This window comes from Bufo gargarizans, chromosome 2, assembly GCF_014858855.1.
Source record: "Bufo gargarizans isolate SCDJY-AF-19 chromosome 2, ASM1485885v1, whole genome shotgun sequence".
Classification (NCBI taxonomy): Eukaryota; Metazoa; Chordata; class Amphibia; order Anura; family Bufonidae; genus Bufo; species Bufo gargarizans.
In genome coordinates this window covers 113726639-113745482 of record NC_058081.1, presented here as the reverse complement: position 1 = coordinate 113745482, position 18844 = coordinate 113726639, and the positions used below count along the sequence as shown (strand labels likewise).

Here is an 18844-nt window from a genome sequence, read left to right as displayed (position 1 = left end):
GGAACGCTGAAAGAGGAGGGACAGCGCCGACACTTGAAGCAACAGGGTCCCAGTCCCAGGTCCAGGCCGGACTGGAGAAAGACAGAACCATGGAGAAAGAAAGGCAGAGAGGGGAAAACGCCCAGCTTCCCACAGAACCCCAGGTAAAAACCCTAAGTCCTACAACAGAACCTGGACGAAACACGGCCAGGAGCGAACACTAACGAGCCCGCTAGAGTCGCCTGGGCAAGCGGGTGAAAACCCAACGAGATCATGCGCAGACCAGTAACACGGCCAGAACGGAAGCCGTTCTACAGTCCCAGTGTGGGAGATCCAAGGGCAATCCTGACCGAATGGTAGTCCTCCCAAGTTACCGAGAAGGTAAGTCCATGGCAGAACCATTGCAGAGAATGGAAAAAAAACTCAATCTGCACCCAGCTGGAGGACAGAACGCGGCAGACCCGGTAAATAGGCACACAGCTAGTACAGCCAGTGTGAACAAGGGAAACAGTACGAGGCCAAAAGGAACACCGGAACCATCCACATGAACAACCATGCTCTCCCCAGAGGGGAGGGCAGCGAAGGAAAGCCTCTGAAGCATGGCCGGGACAGAAGCCACATCGGAGTGAACTGTACCGAGCGGGAGCCAAACAGAGCCGGCGAGAAAAGGCAGTCGAGACAGAGGCCGGCATAACACCCTCCCACCGAAAGGAGGGGTGGGCAACAGGGAAGCCATAGGACAGCTCAAGAGCAGAACCCCGCTACACCGAGACGCCCGGTTCACCGCCCGCAGAAGGCGAATACCCTGAAGAACCCAAGATGGAGGTCCTCCGGACCTGGGTACGCGAGCACCCAAGAGAAGTTGGGTGACCTTCCCGAGAAGAGCGGCCCGAACCTGGTAACAGATCAGACTGAAGCGCAGAGGGCACCAACCGGAAGGACTCACACCACACCGCATCTGAAGAGGAGGAATGGTAGTAGGCGAGGGAACCGTAGTCCCGCCAGAGAAAACGCAGAATTCGAGGGACGCTGCAGACAGCACTCTCGACTATGTGACCACCAACGCAGGGAAACAATGCCGCGGGAGGACGAACGGGTACGCATCTAGGGACCACGAACACACCCCGGGCGGAAGGGACGAAAGGAATGAGTACCACCCAGCTCGGTGCAGTAGCGAACAAGTAGAGCTCGTCTACTTATATATAAGGTATATATATACCTTTGAACACAATGGGCATTCATTAGCTGTTTGTTGACCACCACCGTAGGCTCACACAGGTGGACAGAACGAGCTCTGTAGAGAGATAGCGCAAGGCTAGCTGCAAGCATCGTAACTCAAGAGAAAAAAAGGTATGTTGCAGGAGAAAGGGAGGCATACGTACGAGTAGCCCCGTAAGCAGTGAGAAGACCAACCCACCCATGGGAGGAGAAGGCATACCCGGCCCAAACAACGGACAGAGCGCACAAGAAAGTCCGCTCACTGCAAAAAAATAGTCACTCAGCGAAGGATCAGCCAGAGTCCAACCGTACCAACGGAAGTGCAAGTGCAACCTGAAAGGCAGTCATGCACAAGACCAGCACGGCATGCAATGGAACGCAAGCAGTCCGCCCAGAAAAGGGGGGAAATGTACCTGGCCAACACTGCAGTCGGCAAGAGTGCAGAAGCCCGCCCCAAAAGGGGGGGATACCAAGGCCAGTACCTACTTTGGAAAAGTAGGACATACCATATTCCGCCCAGAAGGGGGCCATGCCCATGGCCGCACATGTCCAGCAGAACGCAGGAAGGTACACTTAGGGAAAGGGGGCATGCACAGGGTTATTCTATCATTAAGTGATTGTGCAAAAATCCATCCAACACCGAATTTCGTGAGAGTGCACCACTCCGCCAATGAAGGGGGAGGTGTACCAGTTCAGCACCGCATAAACACGGACAGCCGTGGATCGCGTGAGCGTGCAAAATGCCACCCATGAAATAAGGGGTGGCCATGCACAAGACCAGCACAGATTCCATGGGAGTGCAAGCATTCCACCCAAGTTAGAGGGCATGCTCATGACCGGCAACACACCCAGCGAGTGCAGTATTCCGCCCAGAAATGGGGGTCATGCACATGGCCAGCATCGCATCCAGTGAGAGTGCGAGCACCCCGCCATGGATGGGGCCATGCACATGGCCAGCAACGCACTGGCGAGAGAACAAACACAGTCAGTGAGAGTGTACATATGTCGCCTGAGGAAAGGAGACATGTCCAAGGCCAGCAGCGAATCCAGTGAGAGTGCGGCACACCGCCCACGGATCCAGTGAGGTTCAGTGTTCCGCCTATGGAAGGGGAACGTGCACATGGCCGGCACCGTATCCGGGGAGAGTGCAGTATACCTCCTATGGAAGGGGTTCATGCACATGGCCAGCACCGTAACCGGTGAGAGTGCAGTATTCCGCCTATGAAGGGGTTCATGCACATGGCCGGCAGCGAATCCAGTGAGTGCAACGTCCCGCCTGTGGAAGGGGGTCGTGCACATGGCCAGCACCGCATCCGGTGAGAGTGCAGCAGTCCGCCTAGAAAAAAGGGGGGGTCATGCACAAGGCCAGGCCGCAGCCAAAGAGAGTGCAGTATTCCGCCTAGGAAGGAGGGCCATGCACCTGCAGCCACCAGAACTGGGTGACGAATACTGGCCAGAAAAATTTTATGCATGCACTTGGCCAGTGCCGTATCCCGGGAGAGGGCAAGAAAACGCCTGGGAGGGGGAACATGCCCTGGCCAGCGCCGCAGCCGGGGAGCGCGACATACCGCCTAAGAGAGGGGGGCATGCCTACAGACAGCATACCGAATGATGAGGCTGCCGCGTCCTGCGCAGCCCACAAGTCCAGTTATTTAAAACAAAATTATAATTATTTTTTTTTTTAATTATTATATTATTATTATTATTTATTAATATTACAGCCTCCCTGAGGCAGAAAGGGGGGCAACCATACAGGGGCACAGGCCGTACGGGCCCATCAGGAGCCGGCCAGTACCCAAAGGGTTAACAGGCATCTGGCCTGTGGGGGGGGGCGGCGCTGCGAACTCTTGGGGGCGGGGGAATCTCCAGGCGGGAAGAATTCGCGCTTGGAGAGTTCCCGCCCGCCCCCCCCACAGAGGCCTGAATTTGCGGCCTAGCAGACCGTGAAGCCGGGGCCTAAATTTTACCGGCGCCCGGATGACCGGGGCCGCAAGCATTTAAAGTACCCCCCGAGTGCCGGAATTGCGGTCGGCAGGCCGCGAAGCCTGACAAACTATGCAGCGCCCGGCCGGCCGGAATGCACCGACGGCCGGCCGGGGCCTGTTGGAGCACAGCTCTAGCCAATGCCGGCCGCGGGTGCCCACCCCGCGGCCGGAAGAATCAGGGACCCGAGAGGAGCGTGAGGTGCGGCCCAGCAGGCCGCGACGCCTGGGCCAAAATTTGTGGCGTCCGGCCGACCGGACCGAAGGTCGGCCGGGCCTAGTTGGAGCATAGCTCGCACATGTAACGCCGGCCGCGGGAGCCCACCCTGCGGCCAGGAAGAGTCGGGGCCCGGGAAGGAGCACCGGATGGTGCGGCCCAGCGGGCCGCGAACGTGGACTAAAGTTTTGCGGCTGCCCTGAGCACGCACCGGCAAGCGCCCCCTCTTTGCGCGGACCTCCATCCTGTAGCTTATGATCTATGGAGGGGAGAGAGGGAATGGGTGAGTGCTGTAGCAGATTGCCGCCTTGCGACACCCCAGGGACCAGCCTAGGTCCAGCCACCCAATAGCCACTCTGCTTGGATAGGCTAAAGTATGGGGGTCAGGCACGCAGGAGACCAGGGGTGGGGGGAGGGGGTCGTAGGGCTGGAGAAGCCACTCTCTCACCATAGCCGTCTTCACCCTCGGTCCGTTCCAGCAGGGTCGCCCCTTCAGCTACTGGCACCGTAGTGGCAGGACGCTGGAAGAGGGGCTTGGCGTGCGGGCGACCCTTGCGCTGGCGGGATACAGGGGAGCTGGGCTGCCCTGGTCCACCTTGCCTTCTGTGGGGGAGGCAGCAGTGCGGATGACCGGCACTGGCGCAGCTCGACCCCGGGAGAAACAGAGAGGTCTAGTGCGACTCTGTTGTCCCTGATTGTCTGGAACAAAAAGAAAAGAAAAAGAAAAAAGTAAAAATCAAAAATTGAAACAAGGAGAAAACAGCCCTGCAGAGCAGGGAGTGTCTTGCCTCCTTGGACACTAAGCAAAAAACTGGCAGCCTTTCTCTCCAGGCTGAGGGTATAGCTGTGGAGGAGGGGCTTAACAGTTTTTTCTTAGTGTCACGCCTCCTAGGGAGATGAGCTATACCCAAGGTCTTCTGTGTCCCCCAAGGAAACTGGGCGAGAAAAATAAATACCACAAATTAATTTAATCCATAGTGCACACAGCTATGTCTACAAGGTGCCCCCCAAACTGCTGTCATAAGTAGTTTAGGGGACATCTTGCAAGCAAAGCATTTTGTCCTTCCCACACTCTTCTCCATCTTTGGCTACAAAATGGCTAGGTGCATGTGTCTAGTGTCCAAAATGCCCTAAACAAGGAGTTCTGGGAGAGAGGTAGGGCTTAAAGGGAGTCTGTCGCCACAATATGAACATATACAGCACTTACATTGTCCTGTAGCACACCTATACATGAATGTAATGGTACCTTTGTTATTTTCTTTACACTTGCAGAAACAGGAAAAACAACATTTAATTAACACTCGCAAGGGCCCAGGGGCAGCGTTCACCGTGTAGGAGCCCAGGCTGCTCTGCCTCCTTTCACTGTTACTCCTCCCCAGCCTCTGCCCCGCCTCCTATTCCCTTGAGTCATCCCTTGGTCCGTTCGTGAATGGTATCCGTTGGCTGGCGCATGCGCACTAGTTGAAGCAATGCCGTTCCCGGCAAGGCGGGGGATCTCGGCCGGACCTAGGGATGACGCAAGGGAATAGGAGGGCGGGCAAAGGCAGAGGCTGGGGAGGCGTAACCATGAAAGGAGGCAGAGCAGCCTGGGCTCCTACACCGTGAACGCAGCCCCTGGGCACTTGCAAGTGCTCATTTGGATATGAATTATACGTTGTTTTTCCTGCTTCTGCAAGTATAAAGAAAATAACAAAGGTACCGTTACATTCATATATAGGTGTGCTACAGGAGAATGTAAGTGCTATATATGTTCATATTGTGGTGACAGACTCCCTTTAAGCCTTAGGCACGGCATTTTGTCTCATCTGGCTCCATACATAGGCTGCTCTGTGACTGACTCCCTATATGGATCTTCCCTGCTCAGCACTATGAGCAGACTGTGACTGTGTCATCTTCAATGCTTGGGGTTACCCCTGTATATTTAACTTTTATACTGTCCCGGTCACTGCCAGGTCTTGAACTTAGAAGCTTCTGTATCTGATGCAGATGCATCCAATACAAAGGCTACAGAGTTCACTGTTATTAATAAGAGGATTTTCTATGACTAAATATCTGAATAATATTTTTCTCTCTATATAACAGTGTTTGTTTTAAAGAGGATAAAAGCAGAAATATATATATATTTTTTTGCAATTGCAAAAAATGTAATGGCACAAAAAAATATATAAATAAATCACAAAAACTTTCCATTATAGAAGGAAAACAAAATAATGGAAGAGCCATTTACATCAAATGACAAATGAATGCAAACTGACACACCGCACTTACTAGCATTGTCTGGATTATACTTTTATTATATTTGAGTGGGGAGGAAGAGTTATCTTGTTAGATGTAATATTGTGCACTTTATATTACAACTTCACGTGGTGGTAACCCAGCTTTCCCAGGAGCCAAAGAGGGAAATCTGCCTAGTTATGGCAATATTTAGGAATGGGAGCAGGTTTTATCTTGGTAGATTCAGTATTCTACAGTCTATTACAGTTCCACATGGTGGAAGCCCGGCTTTCCATAACCCTGAAAGGCAAGGGCACTATTTACAAGCGAGGAGGAGGATTTAGTATTCTGCGTCTGTATTACATCTCCTCACAGTGGTTACCCAGCTTTCCCAATCTCTGGGGTAGTGATGGGGGCATACTGTTTATATAAAATACACACTATGCTGCCCTGACATATTGTATGACTATCACACTGTACCAAGGCAACAATCTGTTGTGACCAGTGCTGCGTTTTAAAGTATAACTGTCATTTTTTATTTTTTTGGGGGGAGTATTGGATTGTGGTGATTAATATCTCCTTGGTGGCCCTATTTCAACTTTTCACTGTGTATTCAATTACCCCTTAATTCCACAGTTTTGTTCCCTGTACTGCCTACTTTTACCTCTGCTTAAAATAGTGTTGCTAGGCATGGTCCGTCTATGTGTTTTAGGACGGAGGACGCAGAAGCACGCAGCCTGCAAGGTCAGATTACAGACAGCCAGGGACTGTAAGTAAATGATTAAAGCCAGGTCCTCCCCAGCAGCTGATAACAGTGCCTGGGCTGTGTGCACTTCTCCCTGTCCCTGCACTTGGCAGACGCTCCCTCACTCAGCAGAGCTGGAGAATGCAGAGTTGAAGCAGCGCAGAGCAGGGAAGTGAGATCTGCCGTCTGTCCAGTGTATAAATGAAAGCAACATGTGGTAAGAGGACCCCTTTGTGCTGCAGGAGATTAACCCTTTAGGGGGAGGGCTCTGGTTACTGACACTTTTGGGCTGCTATTGTTACTGGCTAGTGAGGACAGGCGGGATTAGCCTCAGGGTGAGGGCAGTGGTGGCCATCTTAACTGAATAGTGAGATTGCAGTTTTATGCAGACTGGTTGCTAAGGGCTGAATCTTATTAAATATGGGGTAACTCAGTCTAATAGTAATTGATTCTGGAATCTCATGTTATTAGTAACTACATATATGAAAATTGAAATTGGGGTCTAAGTGTGACAGTTATCCTTTAACCCAATTCCTTACAGAATCCAGATTCTGTAAGGAATTTAATCCAAGTCTAATCCAAATTAGACTTCCTAAAAATTCCAGTTTCGAAAGGCTGCACAATAGGGGTACAAATTTGCAACATTTAGCATTCTTACATGACTCACTCCAACTTTGAAAAGTGGGTGGGAAGGTGGATGTGGTTAGCTTTTAAGTTAATTAGTTTCACTCCAGATTTATCGCTGCAAAGTCACAAGCCGAACATCGTTGGGGCACGGAGTGAAAAAAAAAAACAAAAAAAAAATAACCTAGAGCTGAATTTCTAGACAACGTGTCCTAAACAAAGTGTTTAGGGCTAATATGTTCTAATATATAACAAAGTACAGCATTTGATAAATTTGACACAATGTACAACACTGAGGGGGAGATTTATCAAAACTGGAGTAATATAGAACTGGCTTAGTTGCCCATAGCAACCAATCAGATTCCTCCTTTCATTTTCCTCTGTAAACTGAAACATGAGATCTGATTGGTTTCTATGGGAAACTAAGCCAGTTTTCCTTTACCCCAGTTTTGATAAATCTCCTCCTAAGACACCATTAAAAATATTACCCTCATGATAAATTCCCCTGTGTGTATTTGACTGCACCCAATCATACTTAATGTGTTGATGCTATATCAGAAGCAAAAAAAGAAGGAGATCATTAGATGATGGTCCACTTTAAGAGTGAGCTAATGTGAAACGCTGTGTTTTCACCATACAAGACAGTCTGGAGTGTGACAATAAATGTGTTTTCTGGGAAAGGGCGGAAGGATAGAAAGTGCCAATTCTGACCCTACCAAACCAGGAAGATTTAAGGGGATATGACAGAAGGAGGAGAGTAAATTCCTCAACAGATTAAAGCTCCCTGAGGCTTAGAGAAACCAAAACCCAGGTGGAAAGTAATTATGGGATAAGCAGGAAAAAAAACAAAAACATTTTTTCGAATATATTTTGTGGATAATTACCATACATTAGAAGCTTTACTCCGCCAGCTCCTGGCACATCTGCTTATACAGACATAATTCTATAGAAAGAGTATCTAACAAGCCATTTACAGGTATATTCTGTAGTGCAATGTGAAGGTGTCTATACAGTTTCATCTGACTACATCACGATTGCTTTTCCTGCGGATCCGCAAAACACGGATAATACTGGCCGTGTGCGTTCCGCATTTTGCAGAGTGCACAAGGCCAGCCTTATGATAGAAATGCCTTCTCTTGTCCAAGATTGCAGACAAAAATAGGACATGCTCTATCTTTTTTGTGGGGCCAAGGAATGGAACTACGTATGCAGACAGCACGCAAGCCCGCATCTTTTGGGGCCCAACTGAAATGAATAGGTTCACACAGATTCACAATAGAAAACTGATCCATCCCCCATTGACCTTCAATGGAGTTCACAACGGATCCGTCTTGGGTATGTTACAGATAATACAACCAGATCCGTTCATAACTGATGCAGACAGTTGCATTATCAGAATGGATGCGTTTTTGCTGATCCATGCCGAATCGGGCAAAAACGCAAGTGTGAAAGTAGCCTAATGCACATGGGGTCTTCTAACTCACTCACGATGGCAGAAGTCAGGGGAGGGGATGGATCAGACACGTGGGCTTCCAACATGCCTGATCATTTTGTTCTGAAGGGACATAAGTTGGAGCCAAAAGGAGTCTGGCAGCAGCTTACTGCCCACTCCATACTGAGAACACTGGCTCGGGGAGGGTCAGTAGGACTAGCTGAACAAACGTTCGCTATCTAAAGTGGACGCCAAACACTAGGTTTGATGTCTTTTTCCTGTGCATGATAGAGTAGCCAGCACTGATCACGTTAAACATGAGGGAAGGAGGCAGTCAGTCAAACACTGAGAAGTGCTGCTAGGAACACCATAGGGGCAATGTTATAACTTACTCTCTTTGCCACTTTCTGCCTCACAGAGTTAATCAACGTAGATGTGAGAACCAAGTCAATGACCCCATTACAAATTGGTGAGAGGTTAGGAGTTTTAAAGAAATAAAAAGCAGCTGGGCCCTACATCTCCCTGGGTTGTATAGTGGGTGATCCACCACAGAAAGGAAACAGACCTTAGCCTACTGGGATGAATATCAATAAGATGTTCTAGCCATCAAGGTGGTTTTCATTAGATTAAAGACCATTTCTTGAAGAGGGTGTCATTTTAAAGTTGTTGAAAGTGTGATCTTCCATGCTCAGCGACACTATGAACTGTGGCCATCACATTTATACACAGCAGGTCTAGAGTATTTTAGGTGAAAGCCTAGGGTCATGACCTGCGACATTCTGTAGGAACTGCTCTCTGCTTACAACTGCTAAATATTTTGGGGCTGGTTAATCTCCAAGATGAGGAGAGGAGGGTGTTTCGCGCTAGAACTTGCTCAGTTAATAAAACAAAACCTTGGAATTTCCTCTCCGGCATTAGAGGAAAACAAAGGAGCAGAGGCACATGTATATCAATGGGCTGTACACCTTATACAAAGTCCAGTGGAACATGTAGCTGAGGCTAGTGCCTGTCGTCACTATTCTGTACATAGTTAATAGAGGCTCTGAAACAACTTACTCTCCGCTGCACTGAAGTATTCAGGGTTCACAGAGGCGTATAACACTCCATTGCCTAGTCGCTCATTGTACCTGCAAGGATAAAACAGGTTATGAAGCCATGCGTGACTAAAGGCCATGTCTGCCTTCACAAACAATTTTTTGAAATTATTTTAGTGCATATAAAGTGGAATATGAAGAAACTTTGTAATAGCTCTTATCCTGGAAAAGATAATGATGACCTATACTCAAGACAGCAGCACTCGCCGGTACTTGGTGAAAAAACTGTGATTTATTCACTCAAGCAGCTAGAATACAGCGACGTCTCGACCTTAGTTGGTCTTTATCAAGCAATTGCTTGATAAAGACCAACTAAGGTCGAAACGTCGCTGTATTCTAACTGCTTGAGTGAATAAATGACAGTTTTTTCACCAACTACCAGCGAATGCTGCGGATTATTGAAATTTCTGGAAGAGTTGGGACCCCCAGCCAGGATCCCCATCTGCGTGCACCATCCGGCTTGCAAGCCCCTTCACTGGTCTGTACCCAAGTGCGTGGGATGAGTAGTGCTGCCAATCTTTCAGTCTTTCTATACTCAAGACAGGTCATCATTATCACATTGGCAGGGGGGGATCTGATTCCAGGCAGCTCCACCGATCAGCTGTTTCAGGAAGCCACAGCGCTCACCGGAGCTCCAGTGCGTGCGGTGGCCTCCCGGTGGCTTATCAAGCATGGTGTGTACATAGTAGAGCGATTGTGCTTTGTAGTGCAGCTCAGCCCCATTGACTTGACATTGATGTGACTGATATACAGTGGCCTCACTGGCTTAGGAAGAGGCAGCCGTGATCACGAAGCCTCTTCTAACAGCTAATCGGCACAGGTGTCGGGCCCCATAGATCTGACATTGATAACCTATCCTGAGGATAGTGTAAAATAAAAATTGAAGAGCAGCACCCACAGACCTCACCGACCACAATTGAATGCACCAGTCCAACCACGACCGCAGATCCTCAGCAGTCCACAGATCAGCAATCACAACACGGTCACGGCAGCATCTCCGGTTCCATCTTTCTTGTACTTAAAAAAACGTTTCGAACACATTCTTTTTAAGTACACGAGATAAAGATGGAACCGGAGATGCTGCCGTGACCGTGTTGTGATTGCTATTCTGAGAATAGGTCATCAATATCTTTTCCTGGATAACCATTTTAATAAGAAAAATGTTTATGGGCGAAGTGCTTTTAAGGCTACTTTAACACTTGCGTTCAGAGCGGATCCATCTGGTGTCTGCACAGACGGATCCGCACCTATAATGAAGTTCATAACGGATCCATCTGCATTATAGTTTAGAAAAAAATTCTAAGTGTGAAAGTTGCTCGGACGGATCCGTCCAGACTTTACACTGAAAGTCAAGCAGCGTTCGGGTGTCCGCCTGCTGAGCGGAGGGGAGGACAAACAGTGCCAGACTGAAGCATTCTGAGCGGATCAGTCCACTCAGAATGCATTAGGGCAGTACGGATCCGTTCGGGGCCGCTTGTGAGAGCCTTCAAACTGAACTCACAAGTGGAGCCCCGAACGCTAGTGTGAAAGTAGCCCAAGTTGGAATTGGTTTAGTTTTCCCCTTTGATCTAGAAAATTGCACACAACACAATGCACAAGCGCATTGCCACAAATAAAATACAGGCAGGCCTGGACACATACATACTCTTCTGTGACACAAAGACGAAAGTATAACTATACACAAACACATGTAATAAAACAGAAACCCCTCCTTTCTCAACCAGTATAATCACAACATAAAAGGAAAAGAGAGGCACAAAGCAAGACAATTCACCAAACCTCATCACTGAAAGGACAGGAAACTATGGGATTACTTTGCAGGTTAGGCAGCAGAAGTGGGCATACATCAGGCAATGTGGACCTTTTGTATATGATGGGGCAGCTAGTCGGCGGACAAGGTGCAAACAGTGGACCGTTTTCAATTATTCTTAAAGCTGGATTTTCAATCGCTTGCTTACTGTTAATACCAAACAGTTTGGTTTATCCACAAAACCGCACAATGATTGATAATAAGCAAGCGACTGACAATCTAATGAATATCAGAAAACTGCACCTTGCATGGCTCATATGCGAGGTCTAGAGATTACCAAATTGATTCATCTCATCAGCCCAGGTTCTACCCTGTCAAATGGCTGTCACTGCAGCTGAAGATGCTCCCCCTGCTACTTCATTGACTGGAGCGGACATCTCAGGCAGCCCTGACAACTTGTGCTGAGTAGCAGCGCAATTGCAGAGGCTTTGCTTCATGAGCAACGACTGCTCATACGCCGCTACCTGGAAGTATAGTGGTGCATGCACAGTCCATTAGTGGAAGCATAGCATCTGAGCTGGTCAGGGCTGGCTGACAATGTCCGTCCCTGTCCATCAAGAAGGGGAAATTGTCTTGAGCTGCAGGGACATGCCCTCGCAGGTGTAGAACTCTGGATGACGAGACCGTTTTCCAAATTGAAGGGAATCATATAATACATGTAGATTTATATTTTTCTGCCTCGGATGCTAAATTGACTCGTATGTGCATATAAAACAACAAGTGAAATCATATCCTCTCCGGGGTGCATCACTAGAACAGATTCCTTAGATCTTAGAACTCACAACTCTTACCTCTTCCTTGTAACATAGCAGGCGATCAAAGAGACGATCACAAGCAAAATCACTGTGGTGACGGGTAGAATCACAGCCAGGTGCAGGAGATTGTCACTTTCAACAACTGCAGAAGAATGAGAAAATTATGTGACTAAGCCACGTTCCCATCATGTTATGAAGCAGGATGATAAGCTCCCAGACGCTTAGCGTAGCCATAGGGCTCCATACACCAAAAAACTATGCCTTTCACCTCAGCCTGGCTGATATACGTCCTTACACCTCTTCTATTTAACATTATAGAAAAGCACGTCTGACTACAATTTCTAAGCAGAATTTAAAATAAAAAGGTATACTGCGCTATATAGGGATGGTTCGCCTTGGAGTCTATGACTGACATATGCCACTGTATGTCGTAACAGAGGCTGTTAGAGCCTTCCATCAGAGGCATACATTCAACGATATGCCTTAGGACAGAGAATAGATGTTACTTAAAATCAGCTGAAATGTCCATATAATGACTGGACAAGGCCACGGTCACACAGTGCAGTCGTCTCATGCATGTTCTAAAGGGAATAAAAAACAGGTAGTGAAATATATGCTTTTTTTCCCAATCGGATTTCACTTTTTATTTTCTGCACGACTGTACAGATGGGTGGGGATCTTGCCTGAGGTGCTGTTAACAGCATTCAGAGACATGCTTGACAGCAGCCACGGAGACCATAGGAACCTGTAGACTCTAGATATTCATTGACCTGTATGGGAGGGTGCTGTGGGCATGCTCTGGGACTAGGGATGAGGGACTCTACTTCGGATGAAACATCCAAAGTCGATTCGCATAATACTTCGTTTTGAATATTGTACAGAGCGAGCGCTCTGTACAGTATTAGACTGTATTGGCTCCCATGGGCTGAGTTATTACCTCGCAAGACTTCGCGTAATAACTTCATAAATTGATTTCTACTGTAAAAGACCATTTCCCGAACTCTGGTTCGGTCCCAAGTGGTATTACTAACATAGGAGCCAATACATTCTAATATTTTACGGAGTATTCAAACAAAGTGTTATGTGAATCGACTCCGGATGTTTCATCCGAAGTCGATTTGCTCATCCCTATCTGGGGCCTGTACAAAGTTCACTGCGCAGGAAGTGGGAGGAGCTGTGACCGTCACCTATTGTGAAAGGTGGATCCTGCGTTATCCTGCCATCTGTCTGACACATTTCATTGTAATCTTCCCTGTGACGTTAAAGAGATCTCAACAAAAAGTGATCTCAACAGAAAAGCAGATATCAGGTTATTAAAGGCTCACTTAACATTTTAAACATACAAAGAGACAAGGAAAATCACCTACTTTTTTTTATTTTTATGTTTAATATAAAAACTCAACTTAAATAATATACCATTTTCTGACGACACATTCCTTTTAAGCCAAAAACCACTGTGTCCAATTAAGCAAGAGAAAAACTTTTTCTTCATTCTTTTCTATTTAGAATTCATTTCCATATCTAGTGCGGCATGCTGTGTGTTCCCAGTACTATTGACGTGTTCCTGTTGCTGTGGACATGGTTCCTGTTGCTGTGGATTTTAAAGGGATTGTCTCACCAAGCGAGTGTGAGCCATCCTCGGGCCTTCCAGTGTGCCCTTTCATGCTGGATGTGGGCGTTTGAATAACAAGTTTAATCATCCAATAAGAAGCAGGCCCTGAATCATGTAACCCAACCCCCCCATGTACGTGCGCGCTCCCGACAAGGCACCCTTTCAGCCAGTACTATATAGCATCCTTGGCTGACTGGAACAGATGGTGACACCCCTTTACACATTTTACTGTGCCCCGGCTGCTCCCCTCTCCTCAGTGCTGGCAGAAGAGATGCAGTAAATCCACTGTGCCGCGGCCACTCTGCTATTTCTGTCTGCCCCCATTCATTCCTATGGGAGCGTCGAAAATAGCAGAGCACGCCACTCGGCTATTTCAGTTGGCGCCATACAAGTGGTTGGAGGTCGGCCGCGCATGCGCCCTCTTTCACTGCTGGCTCCAGAGCTAGTGAGCATGGTAGCTATGCGTGCTGACTCTCGACAGATTCCAAACACAAAGAACGTAGCACAGTGCCTGCACGGCCACGCTGTTAGCGATCCAGCAGTGTCCGGTTCCCCTTGGAATCAAGCAAGGGACGCATTACAGAAAATAGAAGGTATTTACAAAAATGATCATAGCAATGTTATTGCTATATTTAACACTAATGGTTTTTGCGAGAAAATCCGTTTAAGGGAAGAGAGAATTGCTTGTTGCGTTAGTGCTTGTGGAACAGATATGGTTTTTGGCAGATGAAGACGTAAAAGTAGTGACAACCAATACACAGACCGTCTGTATGAAATATGGTGACCTGCTCTATTGTATATGATGTGTAGTGTAGGAATAAAATATTCAGGCGTTTAATAACCCCTGCAAGCTGCCTTTACATGCAGCAAATATCAGGGCTGTATGGGGCTGAATAATCATTAGGATCGTTAGTCCCCATACAGATTCATTTATATATTTTTTTGTCAGCAGCACATCACAGTTTATACACTGGGCTGTCGACAAACAAGGATTTCATGCGCCACATAAAAGAAGCGATCACCTGTTGAACGAGCGTTTGCACACTTGTCATGTGATCAGTTGTATATTTACACAGAGCAATTATAAGAAAAAAAAAAGTGTTCATATGAACAGACATCCATCCCAATCCTCAAGAAAAAACATGCACAGCAGATCTGTTCACTGCAAACATGCTCTTACCTCTCTCCTTCACATAGAAAGACACCATCTCCGTCCAGGAACCATTTCCAGAGAGCGATATGGCTCGCACTTGCACAGTATAGTTGCCTGGGTTTAGTCTGGTAAGTTTGGCACCTCCCATCTTATAGTAGTCTTGTCTGGAGACACATTCACTGCTGAGAAGCTGCAGAAGAGACACAAGAGTGTGATTATTCCAGGCCCCTTTACAAGGGCAGATTATAGGGTATGAACACTTGTTCCTGATAATTGCCCTGTGTAAGGCCCCCTTCAGACGAGAGTGTCACGCTCCAGACTCGCAGCGCAGCAACGGTTATGAACTTACAGCACTGCCGGGGTAGCATAGCATTATACTGATTCATAATGCTATGTAACTTTTACAGTTCTGGAATGTATTGAATAACACTGACAACATTATGTCAGTGTTAGCCAATACATTTCAGACCTCTAAGGGTTACATGGCATCATAAATTAATATAATGCTACGTGACCCCGGCAGTGCTGGGAGGTCAGGACGGGTGCTGCCCTGCGAGTCCGGATCGTGACACTTGCTCATCTGAAAGGAGCCTTAAGGTGTCATTGATTACCCAATGAATGTGCACTCATCGGGTGAAAACATCATCGATGTGGTACCAAAAAATGTCACAGAAAGGGGCCATAAAGAGGTTGTCATGTTAAAACTCAGGCAGTAGCTGCAAATGTGATAAAATAATAAAAGGAGGAAGTGATAGCACTTTTCTTTCCTGATGCTTCTTGCACTGTGCTCCGGTTCTCCAAGCGACTGTGTGCACACCACGTAATTGCTGCAGTCAATCACTGGCCTCAACAATGGCGTCCCATATACTGCTGAGGCCAATTATTGGTAGCATGGTGACTTGTGTGCATGAAACGTCACTGACACAGCCAAAAAGATGACATCAGAGGTGCAGGACCAAAGCACAACATGGAAGCTGCAGGGGAGAAAGTTGCCAAGTATGGCTACTTTTGTTATTTTATCACATTTACAGCTGCTGCCTGAGTTTTTATTTAACTCTGACAACCCCTTTACGGGTCCCTTAACATGGGCAGATTTCCACCTGATAATGAGTGCTGATCAATGATACAGCATGTCGCATGCAAATATCGTTTACATGTGGAAGTCATCAGAAATAAGGGGAAAATGGTAATACGATTGTTTGCCTACAGTTTTCCTTTGTCACCAGCACATGCTGGCAAACTCAATTTTTTGGTGCTGCATGAAAGGTGCAATCACCTGGGAAATGGAAGATCAGTGACATGTTTACATGGGGCAATGATCAGGATCAGAATCATTTCCAATCGTTGGCCCACGTAAAATGCCCCTTAAAGACTTCAAAGACTAAATCATTTTCATATATTTCCTTAATTCAGGACTACAGACAGATTAAAAAAACACAACGGTAATTTGACCCACCAGACCAAGTATCACATAAATCAGCTTACACGACATTAAAGAAAAACTGTGATATAAAAGATGCACAGCAGATTTATCCAAAATTGGTTAGTCATGCTAGTCACAGGATAAGACCCCATTGCAGTCTCATTCAATCACTGATTACATGCTACATGGCTACAGGACGAAGCAGTAGAGGGCCCTGGAGAAAATGACTTCACCTCAGGCTGGGAGGTCTCCGATGACCTTCCTTGGTCTAGCACTTTAATTATATGCATCTTACCTCCCCCTGCTGCTTGTAATCAATCTCATACATCAGGATGAGTCCATTGGGATGAGGGGGCTCAGGCCACTTCAGGACAATGGCATTATCATCGGATTCCTCAACGATGACGGGTCCAGGTATGTTATCCGCACCAACTAAAAAAACAAAAAGCAAAATAAGTGAGTGTCCTTGGCAAATAGTTACCTTGACTTTCATGAATACTTTCACATTTGTCATTTTCTGCATTATTGTGGGGGAAAATAGAGACTATAACAAATGATGTGATATTTTATAAAATAACTCCAATCTTGTTCAACCCAAGTTTGGATCAGCAGGATCACTAGTCAGGGCAATACTGAAGTCTTGCTTTAGCAACTGAATCATTTGTGTCATTACCAGGGATTACATGGATAGGGACCCACATGGCAGCAGTCAAAAACCATGGCCACACATGCCAAACTGTGCCCAATGCATGTGCGCATGGTTTGCTGCCGCCACTGTGTCTCTCTCCTTCGTGTAATTATAAAACGACCAGTTATTTATCAGTATGATCAGAATTTAGCTGTAATGAAGGTTTATGAGCAGTCAGGAATTCAGAGATCATGGCTACATCAGGGCAGTAACCTCCTGGCTTAGTGTGAAACTGAAAGGAAGATACTCTGCAGATTAGGCTTAATCTTAACCCTGTAGGGCAAACATTTTTTAAAGATTTTTTTGTAAAGACCTACTGAAATTTTTTTAATCAAAATATAAATAAAAATAAAATTCCCCTGAAAGGGTCCATGGCCTTTAAGGCAAAAGGAATCTGTCACCAGCAACCTCCCTATCCAACTGTTTGCATAGTCACATTGCAGTGAATCACCTGATTAAAAAGCACCTGTAACCTCTCCTAACATGTTAGCTTTAGTAAACACTTACATTCCCCATGCAATACCAATTCCAGGGGATCTATTCTTATGACTATGTTGTACCATTCCTGTATTATTCCTGCTGGAAGCTTACAAATAAATTGCCAGTAGTCTGCAGTAAAGGTACTGTTGGGTGTTACCAGAAGCGGACGTATCGCACTATGTCCAGTCAGTGCTGCTAGTGTCAGACTGTGCATGGACACCCCCTCCAAACTGGTAACACCCCTCTGTACCTTTACTGCAAGCAGCTGACAATTCAGTTATAAAACTTCTAGTAGAAATAAGAGAGGAATAGCAGAACAGTTATAAGAACAGATTCTCCAGAATTGTTACTACATGGGGATGCAAGTAGTTACTACAACAGACATGTCAGGAGAAGTGATATGCTCTCATTAAAGCACTGCTCATCTTTTGTCGATAATCTGAGGCTCCATTCCAGAGTCATACTTTTATCTAATTTGCAGATTAGGCATTTGGTGTAACAAGGGCGTCACCATTGCTCTCATTGCACCCAAGCTCCACTTCTTTCTGTGGTCAGGCCCTCCCTGGCTGCTTTCATTGACAGGGCCATCGAGGAAGGGGCTGGCCACAGAAAAAAGTGGAGCTTGGGTGCAATGAGAGCAATCCCTCACTGCACCAAACGGCTAATTTGCATATTAGAAAAAAGTCTCATAACTATACTCAGATCAAAAACTGTGAAACAAAGCTATGTGTCTATGAATAATGAGATTGCTGGTGACAGATTCCTTTATGTGCAAATTACAAATGGTGGTGGGGGTTCTTAAGCTTTATTGGTGCAAATATAAAATACAAAACAAAATAAAGAACATTAAAGAAAAAATTATATATATATTTTAGTGTGAATAGCATTCTACCTTCACTGGCTGAATAATAATATTTCCAAAGAACTAACCTGCGGGCATGGTTCTGGCAAACACAAAGTTGGAAGCGCTGCAACCAAGTCTTTCTGCCTCGTGGTTACAGCTGTGGATATCGATCCGGTACAGAGTAAATGGCATCAGATTTGAGATAACAGTTCTCTGGTATTTATGGTCCACCTTTGTCTCAAAAAACAGATACTCCATCTCGTTCGGTTCAGAGTCTGACGTGTTCAAGAGGTCTTGTGTAGTGCCATTTCTGGTGAAGTCAGGCAGTGTTGCATTGCCAACAGCGAACACGTCACGTCGTCTGCGATCAGGCCTGGCAAGGGGAACAAAGGATAAAAGAAGGGTAAGGAAGGAAGAGGGTCTGCTTCAAAAGAGATCATCCATGGCCAATAACTGTACTCCAGCTCATAGCAGCTACTCGAGAAAAACATGCTCCAGAAAACGCAGAAAGGGCGAACCTTTTCAAATACGTAATGCACTTGTTTTACAGTTTTTATATCAGAACAATAAATCC

General features: G+C 46.6%; 1 protein-coding gene across 1 annotated transcript in view; it reads right to left on the bottom strand.

Annotated features, from left to right (window-relative positions):
- The window catches only part of IGF1R (insulin like growth factor 1 receptor), a 180169-nt gene that overhangs the window by 26344 nt on the left and 134981 nt on the right, over positions 1–18844 (bottom strand). Inside the window, exons 11-15 of the mRNA XM_044279434.1 lie at positions 18357–18643; positions 16554–16690; positions 14863–15025; positions 12107–12212; positions 9468–9538 (exon numbers count right to left, since the gene is read on the bottom strand). Coding sequence (XP_044135369.1) covers positions 9468–9538; positions 12107–12212; positions 14863–15025; positions 16554–16690; positions 18357–18643 — 764 coding nt within the window. The remainder of the gene's footprint in view (positions 1–9467; positions 9539–12106; positions 12213–14862; positions 15026–16553; positions 16691–18356; positions 18644–18844) is intronic.